The sequence below is a fragment of the Xenia sp. Carnegie-2017 genome, unplaced genomic scaffold (assembly GCF_021976095.1).
Source record: "Xenia sp. Carnegie-2017 unplaced genomic scaffold, XeniaSp_v1 HiC_scaffold_2, whole genome shotgun sequence".
NCBI classification, from domain to species: domain Eukaryota; kingdom Metazoa; phylum Cnidaria; class Anthozoa; order Malacalcyonacea; family Xeniidae; genus Xenia; species Xenia sp. Carnegie-2017.
In genome coordinates, this window is record NW_025813482.1 from 9,418,335 (window position 1) to 9,431,455 (window position 13,121).

At 31.1% G+C, this 13,121-nt stretch overlaps 2 protein-coding genes and 1 long non-coding RNA gene across 3 annotated transcripts; 2 read left to right on the forward strand and 1 right to left on the reverse strand.

Moving 5' to 3' along the window:
• Window positions 1-899: 899 nt before the first annotated feature.
• Window positions 900-5,497, reverse strand: LOC124440362 (cytochrome P450 20A1-like). Its single transcript, XM_046990746.1, is given in 13 exon segments — window positions 900-1,443; window positions 1,684-1,748; window positions 1,874-1,985; window positions 2,792-2,912; window positions 3,040-3,094; window positions 3,176-3,297; window positions 3,423-3,501; window positions 3,821-3,985; window positions 4,168-4,270; window positions 4,272-4,311; window positions 4,686-4,855; window positions 5,027-5,079; window positions 5,291-5,497. Coding segments are annotated over 13 exon segments (1,431 nt in total). The 5' UTR covers window positions 5,387-5,497; the 3' UTR covers window positions 900-1,193.
• On the forward strand, window positions 5,317-6,423 carry LOC124440365. The gene is made up of 2 exons (XR_006946665.1): window positions 5,317-5,379; window positions 5,927-6,423. It is a non-coding gene; the product is annotated as an uncharacterized LOC124440365 (long non-coding RNA).
• Window positions 6,424-6,941: 518 nt separating this feature from the next.
• On the forward strand, window positions 6,942-12,470 carry LOC124440846 (non-homologous end-joining factor 1-like). The gene is given in 9 exon segments (XM_046991283.1): window positions 6,942-7,304; window positions 7,777-7,875; window positions 8,025-8,129; window positions 8,280-8,325; window positions 8,328-8,417; window positions 10,610-10,671; window positions 10,747-10,861; window positions 10,973-11,115; window positions 11,886-12,470. Coding segments are annotated over 9 exon segments (972 nt in total). The 5' UTR covers window positions 6,942-7,088; the 3' UTR covers window positions 11,982-12,470.
• The last annotated feature ends 651 nt before the right edge of the window (window positions 12,471-13,121 follow it).

The window sequence follows — 13,121 nt, forward strand, 5'->3', positions numbered from 1 at the left end:
CCAGTTTATTTTCTTTGTAATTCAAATGTTTGCATGCTCAACAAAATGCTAGACACACAATCTAAAAAACGTCCTCTCCATTGCTTTGTTGTACCATTTACACTGAACCACGAGAAACTCTATGAACTGTGGAAATGGTGTTAACTATCTTTATCTTCTAACAGCATGAGAATAAAAATTGTTTATGGATACTGAAAAGGATTGCAAAAACCCAATGGAAAGTTTGTTTTAAATATATTCATGGTCAAATGTTACAATCATACGAGAAGTAAAGTGAATCAGAGTTTATTAAAAATTAAATAGATGTTATTAGGTGATGATGTTATATTTAACACACTTATACATGTTCACCTGTCTCGAACTTTGATTAAGGACGAGTTTACATGTATACACGACATACAGGTAGTTGTTTAACTTCCGCATGTTACTATATTAAAGGTCAAGTTCTTGACAATTTTTTTCAACAATTTTACAGTCCAAAAATTAAAATCTTTAGTATGAGTTGACGACTTTCATATTTCCCTGATTCAAATTAAATTAGTATTGAATATATTTTTTTATCCATAGACGCTTGCCAGTGAAGTTAACTGCAGAATTAAAACCTAACTAGTCAAATAGCGTGCCACTTAAATGGGAATCGTTACAGTGAACGATAAAGTTTTCAAGGATTTTTATTTATCTAATTAAATTGAAAATGGTAGTTTCACTGTAGAGAAGACAAAATGTAAAATACTCTGTACTCAAACTTTATAGCTATTGATAAACAAATTTTGTATTCAATAAAAATGTAAACTGTGCAAGAGTTGTATAATGAATAATTTACAGTTGCCAACAACTTCCGATGTTAATTGACGTATTTCACAAAACGTCTGCGCTGCTAAAAGTCAAAATAACAAAACTATTGCTCCAAAATTTTATTTCTAAGAAAATAATGTCATAATCACAGTCATTAACATTTGTAATTACATATTTAATGACATTGCAAACCAATAACTCAACAATTGACCATAACACAAAAAATTGCTTTTAACAACGTCGAAAAGTCTGTTTGATCAGCTTCTTTTTAATGACTACTCATGCATCTTGTCTATTTTAGAACCTATGACATGTCATGTGTTGAAATGTCTTCAATATGCTAATTTTCAAGTGAAATCAATATGCCATCTTCTCTTTTTGTCATAACTGACGTAAATTCAACGTTTTGACAAAGTAATCCACACTTCATCTTTTGGCTTCGAGACTATACCATACGATGCTTCAACAACCTGACCATCCACAAGATAAAATTTAAATTGACGCAGCAAAACTGAAAGTACAACTGTTGTTTCAGCGTAGGCAAAACGATAACCAACACATTTACGTTTGCCTGCAAAACCAAATGGTTGAAATGCCATTGGGTGGCGTGTTTTTACTTCCTCTTCAGTAAAGCGATCGGGATCAAATCTGTTTAAGAAAGACAACATTACACAATATAACATAACAATAAGTATAACCTAGCTGTTGCACTATCTTTTGATCATTGATCATGTAAAATATGCGTGATGTTTGCCAAATAAATACTTACAATCTTTTAAAATTTTTTTAAGGACCATTCGAGGTTAAAAATGAGTAAACAACAAAATTTTGACAATAGATTTATGAAAGCATTATGAATAGTCAATAAATAAGATAAACATGCAGTACCTGTCTGGATCAGGCCAAATTATTTTATCTTTTAACACAACTCCAAGGGCAAGAATTATTGGAGTCTATAACAAAATGATGCAATTCAAAGTACTAGTAATTTTTTTTTTGATGTTATGCGGTGTTCGTTTTTACTCCTTGGTTTGCAAAAGCATGATCTTACATAAAAACATCTTTATTTCTAAACTACCTGCTTGGGTATTATATATTCTCCAATTTGAACGTCATCATCTGCGTATCTTGCAGCAAAAGGTGCAAGGGCGCAACATCGCATTGTTTCGTTTATAACTTGTCTACAATATCTGAAACAATCATACAAAAATTATTTTAATTCTATTACTTATAAACCATTATCCTTTCCGAAAGTTTGGAAAATTTATATTAACTCCCATTTAAGACAAAAACTTTAGGTAAATATCAGGTGTAAAACGACAGGAACAATTTAATGGTTATCTTCAGAATGAGTGAAAGAAATTCATGAAACATATGAGCGACAATAACAGATATGATCATTTAGGGTTTCCTGAAATAGCATTTGGTCTACATATATAAAAAAACTCACAGTAACATTAGGTCGCTCACAAGTAAATTATGCATTTTCTAGCAACTTATTTGTTGCGTGTGAATATTAACACCGACTTTCGACATCTAAGTTCTTGTTGAGCTCAGTTGAGCTTGTTTGAAATAGTTAACTACTTGGTCTAAAATGCTGTTCTATTTTCTTTTTTTGAATTTCGTGCTCCACCGTACATTAAAAATATCAGCAAATTTCTCGTTTATAGAGCAAACTCTTGTTACTTATGTGATAACGTAGCGTCATGTTCAAATTCAATGTTATCATTTGGTATACGTAGTTGAGCGTTACTTGAATCTTCAATTGAGCATAGAAAATTGCTTTAGATATTATGATTAATCACATTATTTATATCCAGTTTTTAATTGTTAACAGTTCAACAGTTCTCTACGCTCGCTAGATTGGTCATGTGACTGATTTCTTGATCTGCGTGCGCATATCTTGCACATTGAAGACTCTTAAAATAACGTATAGTTCAATGACAAAAGAGACTTGACCTACATGAGACTTCATGTAGTAAAACTATAGTCATACTTAAGTTGTGGCAAAACATCAGCTGTTATATCTTCCTCTCCTAATACGTTGACAAATTCCTCGTGTAACTTTTCTTGCATGTCCTCATGTGTCGCCAAGAAATATAAACACCAAGATAAGGCTGTAATTACATGATATATGACCAAGTATACATTGATGATCAAATATGACTTGATCAATGATGCTGATATTTAATGATAAGTGATCTCTAATAATACCTCATGGTAATTCATATAAGTCATACTTACTACTGCCAACTGTATGAAAACCTCCAATCAACAATGTCAGACATTGATCAACCAACTGAAAAAATATTTTATATTTAATATTTATAAATCTGAATTTAAAAGGAAATCTTGTGAAATAATAGTTAATCATGTCTACCTCTTCTTCATCAATAAAATCAGCGTCTATGAGTGAATCTAACAATGTATGGTCTGGTCTCTTGTCTAGAGTACGTCTCTCATGTATTATTTTTTTCACAAAACTTTGTAAGAAATTTATATCTAAATTATACATTAAGTCCTTCATATGAAAGTAAAAATAAATTATTGACAAAATTTCATTTAATAAAAATAAAATATATTTTAAGTATTTATGATAGATATATTGCAATACAATTTTTACTCACTTTTATTGATTTTCTCCTCTCGACCATCCCCGTTTAAAGGAAAATCGCCTTCAAACTTCTTTTCCTCTTCAGAAATAAACTATCAAAACAAAATTCAAATAAGAAGCAATTGAAATACAAAAGCAACAGTGTCCAACGTTACAAGGGTAAAAACAAAGGAAACAAAGATAATCAAGCCATCTTTAGATATCTACATTAGTAGTTAAATGTTTCTAAGCCATTCAAAGCTATTTCACCAAGAGAGAGGGTTGTCGTGATGTAAAGAATTAATTATGCAGATGAAATTGGTCTTTGTTAATCGCTTAGCTGGAAAGCCAAGACTTGAATTGACTTCTCTAATCGCTTGAATAAGTTAGTTCATGCATAGTTCATGACAGAATATAAGTTGTTCAACTTACAACACAGTAAGATTTGAATATTTTGGAAATGTCTTCATCAGTTAATACACTTCCTAATGCTGAAATAGTTACTGCTTTTGTGCTTAATCCCATCATATTCTGAGTAAGGGGAATCTGTTCATCTGATGGTTGACTTTTCCATTTTACACAGAGTTCTGTTGAAACCTATGCAAAATATCTTATTTAATTAGTTTATGGTTTTCCTGCTGTCAATTAAATCGGCTTGTATGAAAAGATCTTCATATATTCTTTCCCATTGTTATATTCAATTCTTGTCAATCAACAGCAATAATATGATTTATATCTAAAATTTTTGACTTACAATTCATAACTCCAATCACGATTACCTTGAGAAAGTGTTCATAATAATAAGATACAGCCAAATGAGTGAGGCCTTGATCCATCAATTGTTTTCTTTTTCTTCCTTCATCACCATTAGCATACTGAATACTTTTTGCCAATAAGTTTTTCAAATGATTGAAATATCATTGCTAGATGAAAACAGTATTAGAAAATGTTGTGAGTAACTGGCTGCTCAATGAAATGATTTTGTCTAGTGTTGTAAGAAGACAATCACTTGTAGAACTTCATTTTGTCCGTTGTAGCAGGATAGTCAACAATAAAGAAAAGTTTTCATTAAATGTAAAGCTAAATTTAAACTTGATTTATCATGAACAAATGTCAGTTGATATTGTGTAAACAAGGTAAACTATTAGTCATTTTATAAAGGTAACATAAAGATATTATAATAAAGGTAAATATTATATAAATATTATATAAATGTTAATACAACAAAAAGGTAATATTAACATAAATGTAACATTTTACAAAGGTAACATGCAGTGTTTGGATAGCAGAAACTTACGTGGTCTGTCAAACAAGGCTTTCACTTGATCAAACATTTTTGGTGATGCTATGGAAACAACAAGTTGGGTTCCCCACCAAAAACTTGCTAAAGGTCCATAATTATCATGTAAAGACAACAGAAATTCATGAAGACTGCCAGCATCTTGCATATCTTCAAGGTTGCCCTTCCTAAAATTTTATGTTTGTAAGCAATTTTATGGGATATGTTGATATACATGTAGATTCAAAGGCCGTTATGAATACAACATTTGACCACTGTTGTCAACGTCTATTGCTAGTTATGAGGACAAAATATTTGATTATTTCTGTTAATGACATTTCAAAAATAAGTCGTCTTACTCAGGATGAGTTGAATCAATGCCAGGAAGACTTGTTTGTCGTTTTTTTGTACTCTGTGAAGTATAAAATAGAAACTAAAGCACGACAATTAAACTGAGACTTGACGATTAAACGCTTTACAGAAGTCAATACTAGCATTCATATCATTAGCTCGATATATTTTTTTTAAGAAATCCGAGAAACAATAAAAACGATGATTATGATCTCATTCCGTTGGCAACAATGCCGTTCAGTCGTGACAATGGTAAATAGAATCCAACTTACGAAACCCAAAAGAAAAACTATGGCCAAGAAAAGTGCAAATATCACAACGGATGCAAATACTCCAAAATCCAGTAAATTAAAGTGTGAAGGTAACATTATGAACAGAATTGGTTCAATGCAAACTAAACGAAAAACAGGAAACAATAGATCAAAACAGTGCCTTAGTCATCCAACTATTAGTCAGTAAAAGCATAAATGCATGTACTACTTCGGCAGGAAATCAAATATTCAATGACGATTGAAATTATACATATATTTTGTATAATCATTATTTCTACGTATTTTACATATTTGGAAATTCATTAGGTTTATAATAGCCAGAATTATTCAGAATTTTTCAGAATTTATCAATTCAATTATCTATTTGATATTTTTAACTAAAAGTTATTTTTGCTGCAAATTGATTTCATATTACAGTGTTTTGTGGAATTATTTTCAATGCAAACAAGAAACTTTAAATTAACAAGATTCCTCAGGCTTCAACAACAGACTGAAGTGAATCAACAATAACGTTAGCACTTTGTCATAACAGTTGGTATTCATGAGCACAAATATAAATGATTCTTTTTTTGTCAAATAAACTGGTACTGAAGGTCTTGATCAAAGAGCTTTCTGATAATTTTCAATGTTTTCCAGTATTACAAAGTCAGACACAAACACTTCAAGACTCTGTTATTGAAGTATTGAATCATAAAGAATCAAGAAAAATCATGTACAGTGACATTCAAAGGAAGAATTAACAGAATAGCAACATAGTGAACTCTTCCAAACAGATTGACTCCAGGAACAGACAGGGTTATCATTTTCCATAGCAATAAACCAAGTAGATGAATATCACATTTATAACATATAATTCCTGAATTTACAAATAATTGTTTAGTTCAGAGCCGACATAAATGTCTTTGGGGTGCTTTAAGCCACTGAGATCTTTCATTAATTGTAGTGAACTTCCAAACTCAGTACATTTTACTCCATGGAAATCGTCTCAAATGGTCATGGAGTATATAGTCTTTTATTATGAAGAAAACTTAGTGCATTAGAAACAAACCACGCAACTTTTAATATCCTTTTTCAGGGGCAGATCCAGGAGGTTATGAAAGAGGGGGCCGAACTTTTTGAATTAGTTTGAAAACTGAAATTGGCCTGTCATTTTTTATTATTATTAAATTTGTTGTTTTTTTTCTAGCTAAAGGGTGAGGCCGCAGCCGCAGCCGCTTAAGCTCCCCCCTAACTCCGTCCCTGTTTTTGTAAAACAGTTTTTCATCAGTACAATCCATTAAACAACTTTTTCACAATCTTCCATTGCTAAACAAAATTCACCATTTGTAGTACCAGAGAAACCAAAAAGCCCTGATGGGTTCCATCTGTTCTAGAAGTTGGAACACTTGCTGCTTCAACAAGAAAACTTTTTCTGATATCCTAGCTCACTTTAAAAAGGCTTTCCTTTATTGTAAAGAGTTTATTTATAGCAGAACCACTAGTTTCTGTCTTGAGTTCCATATTAAAAATTTTTATAAATCCTACTATTCCACTTCTAATTGGTTCTGATCATTGGTTTTTGATTGGTTGTTTCCATGGTTGTTTCTTTTCCCAGTAGCTGTTTCCACTGTGGGAATTAGAGCACTGGCACTAGTGAGATAATAAAAAAATTAAAAATATTATTAAAAAATATGATCATCAAACAATTTATTATTGGTATGTAACTATACGCTATTGTTATGTGCTATAGAGCGTTTTCATTCATTCCCTACTCCCTGGCCCAGTAGGGATCTAGAAATCACAACTTAATTTATTTTTCATGGCGACGAGAAGTGCAGAACTTTCATGGCGCCGAAATTGTAAACCTGAATTTAACAGTCAACCATGGACAACAATACTCATAGAAAGTGAAATTTACTGGATAAAGGCTCATTTTGACGAGCGATTATGCTCATATAACATTGCAGTAACAGACTTTTCTCAGGTTTGGATAGAAAATGTTGAAAACGAAGAATGTTTCATTGAGAGAGCCAAGGTGAAGATCACATGCAGACCAAATCAAACAAACAATAAATGAGAAAATACACTCCGTAAAACATCATCGAAAAACATCATCTTGTAAACTCAAGATTCGAGTTATAGCAGCAAGAGACAAGATTTAAAGCTATATTTTGATGAAATAATAAAGTCAAATATTGCTTTCATTATTCTTGAGTTTACAAGATGATGTTTTTTTAGAGTGTGTTTTTATCATTTAGTTTTTGAAATTGTTGGCTGGAAAAGGTTTTTCAATAAAAAATTCAACACAATTAGCAACTTGTGTTCATTCCTGAATTGATTATGCATGTAAAATTCTATGAAGAAATTTATGAAGAAGTTAATATAATCACTATTTATTAAGTTTTGTGAGTTGCTGAATGCTGACATGGTTAACAAAAAACATCTGACATTAGTAATGAGCTTTTGATGATAAAGCCAAATTCTTTGTACATATGTGTTTTGTTTAGAAACTAAATCCAAATATTGAAGCTGACCCGACATGTCTGTTAAAATATCTCCGTGACTTTTTATCACCAACATGTGAAGCGGTCAATGTATCTAAAAAGGTGAAATAATGATTGTTTTCTGTTTTTAAATTTATTTTTAATCCAGAATATTATTATCATAGTCTGTAGACAATTATAAGATTTTCTAATTTATAAATTATTGTTTGGCATCAATATATAACTTTTAATATATTCTATCCTTTTTACAGCTTGTGTCTGACAATACAACTCTTGTGCTATGCTTAAAAGCTAAACTTTCTCCTGATATTACTTTTTCTTGGGAGTTTTTTTGCTCAGTTGCTGGAGATGACATGGTTGGTATTTTCAAGTATTTTTGAAATATTTACATTTCATTTTTCCTCTATACAAATAATGTGACATGTGAGTATTATTGTGTACATGTGAGTATTATTGTGTACATGTGAGTATTATTGTGTACATGTGAGTATTATTGTGTATCATAGATGAAAGATTATCTTGTTTTGCCATTGTTGTCAATGATTGGAGAATTACGAGACAACAAGAAGAGTTATTTAAAGTTTTGAAGAAGAAAGATTATGAAATACAGGAATATAAAGATACTGGAACAGTTTTGTCTAAAAGTAAGTTCATAGCATCTCTGATACTACAATATTGAGTATGTATGGTATTTTTGTGCTTTTATTATTGAATTTCTTTTAAATATATATTTGGTAAGGCAGTTGAAAATATTCTGCCATACTTAGGATTAATATGTACGCTTGTGTTGTGATGCTGTTAAATTAGCTGAACCCTTTCATCATGTTTAACCTTTTAAATGATTATTTACACCAAACTATGCATTATCCAAGGCAGAACTTTATGTGCAAACTTACGAAAAATTGAAACTTGTGTAGTGATGTTACGAACACCATACCACATACGTAATGTTTTGGGTGATTGCTTCTGTTGAAAAAGAAAGTTAGAGCAGGGTAGTAACACCTAGAGCAGGGTAGTAACACCTAGAGCAGGGTAGTAACACCTAGAGCAGGGTAGTAACACATTAACAGCTAATATCATTGAATGACCAAACAAAAAACAACATTCTTGACGTAATTCCTGCTGGATGGAGTGTCCAGAAAGTGGAAAATCAGCTATTTATATGACAAGAAGTTCTATACTTATGTAACCATCTAAAGACTGGCGAAAATGTGGGACATAAACCAAGATCAGGCAGACTGAGACTGACCACAATTTGCAAAGATTGCTACTTGATATGTGATCTTGTAACATCTTTAATGGAGTGTGCAATCACAGATATTTTATAAAATACTGCATCAGGTCAACTTCATGAAAATGACCGTGATTTAATGTTTCTGCACGGTAACGATTTTGAACATCCACCAGATTTAGTTAAACGTTCTCTACTAAACCGAGAAATTGGCGTTACAAGAACTTGTTGCATTTAGAGTTGTCTTTACTGCCATTTCATGTAAACCTCGCCATTTTGCATTGCGCTAACCATTAGTAAGATGTAAAAGCTTTGAAATAAACTAAGCTCACCCGATATTAATTTAGCTGCTAACACTTTAAACCATGGATCATAGCAATTTTCGGTAGATTTCATAGTGTGCCTACATAACTCAGAGCAAAGAAGTGCAAGATAAGCTGATGAAATGATAAGATTGCCAGGGAATGTGTGAGTTAAGGATGAGTTGAAAGAATGTAGTTAAACGATGGCACAAAGAAACAACGGAGAAATGATGATGGACGTGTGATGTACTTACTCTCAAAAGTAAGAGTCAAGGTAGTTAAAAATTATCAGTTGCATGAAATAGAGTGAAATGAAAACAATAGGATGCAAAAGAAAAAACTGAAAGATAAAATTGCAGAGAGTACTAAGGATGATTTTAGGAAGAAACATAGTCTCGCCATACTGCAAATGTTGCGATCACTTCATAAGTTTTATCTTTATTGAGCAAGAGATCTTTGTAATAGAGTAAGCTTTTCATTACTTACAACATATTCACAAAACTTGTGACGATTTTATCCAACATTTGCTCAGTGGTACGTATGTTATCTTAATGAGGTATCTAATATAGGGTTTCGATATGTAACTGACTTGTACAGACAAAATGGTTGTGTTGTACTCAAAATAATGCCCTGTTAGCTGTAAATTTTGAATCTTATGTGAGGAATAGAAAGGCTAATCCCAATTATAAAGATCGCTTTTTGAATGATCATGCAAAGCGACACCTTTGATCAGCTTAATAATGTCACTTGTATGCTGCATTAACCAGTGATACATCTAATTGTTACTTGCTTATACGTATATGCAACTATTTTAGCTATATACGTATGATGGAAACGAGAGTCCAACGCTAAACATGTACATGCAAGCTTGATGGATCTTCATGTGTGAATGTTTGTTCGTATTTGTTTTTGTATTTATTAAAAAATGTGTTCAGGATAACTATTTTCAGTGCTAATTTAGTCAAAGAAAATGTTGCATGCATAGCAACAAGGACATAAACACACATTCTACGACATACATACACACTTCCTTACGAAATCAGTCAACATGTTGATATTGAAATTTTATACAAAATTTTTTTATCCAGAACAAGAATATGATTAACCTTTAAATACTATTTTAAAATGAAATGCATTTGTTGCCAAGCGTGATTGTAGAATGTTTTCATTGTTAAATATTGTCAATAATGAAAAATTTATATTCTTCATTTCTAGTGCTTGTATGACCAGTCCAAAAAATCTCAATTAAACCCTGATTTAAAATTTTGTTAATGAATGATTATCATAATTAGGATGTTTTTAGAGTCGCTTGAAACGGAACCTTTCGTAAAAGATGATTTTAATAAGCGAATGATTGTTTCAGAGGTACATTGTATTTGTATTATCTGAGATTAAATCTGTGTCATCAAGACTTGTGTTGTTTCTTTTATTTACCTTTAGAATTTTCTTCAAGCAGTAGAAAATTGCGTCGACAAAGCTTGTGATGAAGAATTTCAAGAATTGTATAAACAGATCATGATTAAAAGGAATTCGATCCTATCCAAGAACAACATGAGTATATAAAAATATTCGTTCTCTTGGATTTTTTTACTTTTAAGTTTTTAAATTATAAATTTTACCTACAGATGCTGTTCAACAAGGAATTTCGGGAGTTTTTTAAGCTCCAGTTCAATCAATGATGGATTATCATCAGATGAAAAGTTACCTTCTTGTTTTTTGGTTGAAGCTTCACCTGAAAATATTAATTTACAGATCTCTTCTGTGAAAACATTTATTCGTGATATAGAGGAGGACAATGTTTTTTCTCAAGTACGTTGAAAATATTATCTTTTTTCTCTACTATAAATATACTTTGAGATATTTCTCGACTGTGATTGGTTAATTACAGTGCAGTTTGCACTGTAAATATTGTAAACTGATTGGCTTAAAAGCAATGAAAACCAAGCTTTTATTTGAAAAACATGATGGCAGTTGTAAGGAAACAAGTAAACAAAGATTTCCACAATTGCAATCGTGTGAAATTCGAGAATTACAGAACAATGAAAAGATTAGAAACACAAAAGCACGTACTTGTGTTCAGTTTATAACTCTCGCATTAAAAGATGTGATTTTTGCACCCAAATGAATTATGAAATAAGAAACATTTGAGTTGGGCAGGAAAAGTGATTTCAAGCTAATCTGAAGCGGTTGGTTGTTTTCCCTATTACATATCTGGAATGAAATAATATTTATATATAAAGAGACAAGCAAAACATGTAGACAATCTTTATTTGTCATAAAGTAAATTGATGAATGTTGGACTCATGATAATTGAAATAAAAGTAAATGGAACAGTTATATTGTAAAAAATATCGACAAACGTAACACATATTTAACGATAACTCTAATGAATAAAATCAAAAAAGCAATCGCTGTTTAAAATTGCATTATTCTTGGATCTCTAGTTTTCAGACAGACTCGTCGAGGCTTATTTCAGCTTTTTTATAACTCACTGAAAATCTGTCGTTTTATATTTACGTACATGTTGCTAGGAATTGCAACATTTTAAACGAAACTATTTGACAATTTGATTTTTCCAGGAACATGAGCTACAACGCCGCGATGATCTTTGTAAGAAACTGGATAAGGAATCCGAAAAAAAGAAAACGAAAAAAATAAAAAAATTAAAGATCTAAATTTGTAAGCAAGCAGTTTGCATTTTCAAGCAGAAGGTAAAGCGTATTTGTTGTTTAATCTTCAGGCTTGTGTTAACCTTCTAGATCATATAATGCAAATAAAACATTTTAATTAATGTAAACATTCTTTCTAAAGAAAATTTGTGGGAAAATCAAGCTCATGTGAGTTTAAAAACAATGAACACATTTTCCTGCAAAAGAAAATTAGACTTATGAAACAAGTAAAATTGTTTTATTTGACGTGAAACAATTTAATTTAATCCTTATTTAGTATAAATTATATATTTTGTCATCGCTTCACATCAATTAGATTTGAAAAATTTTTCATGTATGTTGTTATTTCTTAGGTGTTTTCTTAGTAGTGTATTTGATTTTTATGCGGCTTACATGAAGTGCAAACAGTGCAAATTACTTGATATTATCGTTGGGGTGTGTGTGTTAAAAAACAGACAAAAAAGCAAAACCAAATAAAACTGGACAAAAAAATTACAAATTGACTGACAAATCGCTGTAACAGTATATAATATATAATGTGTACTGATAGAGCATGAGTCCCGTAATGTTCCTAGTGCAGAAGTCACCATTACAATATGATGATAGCTTTGTGTATATATCTGTGTTAGTTAATTGATGAATTGATACTAAAATGTTTGTTTAAAGTCAATTCGTTTGTTTTATCAATCATTTACTGAATAAAGGTCAAGTAAAATATGTTGATTTTACGTACATACAAACCAAATTGCTCTTTACAACAGTGGATGTACAAATTTTTAAATGAATAGAAGATTATCTCTTTATCTCTCGCCTCTCAATACTGAGTGCATTGACCTGTGATTGTGCGCTGTTTTGTCAAACTGTGAATTATTATGATATTCATTGAACTGTGAGATGATATTGTTAACATATACATGCATGCTATGGTGATTATTTAGTTTATTTTTCCTTTATTTGTTATCTCCCGTCGTGCATCACTCCTCGAACTCAATCTTTGGTCGTTTATAGTCGTAGAAAAACATTGTAGAGCTTTTTTACATGTTTTCTCTTATGACATTTTACTTTTTATGGAATGGTCGTCCTAATCTTAGTATAATCACGAAATGTTAACGTGCTGTGAACTTGTAACCGACTGTGAATGTCTGC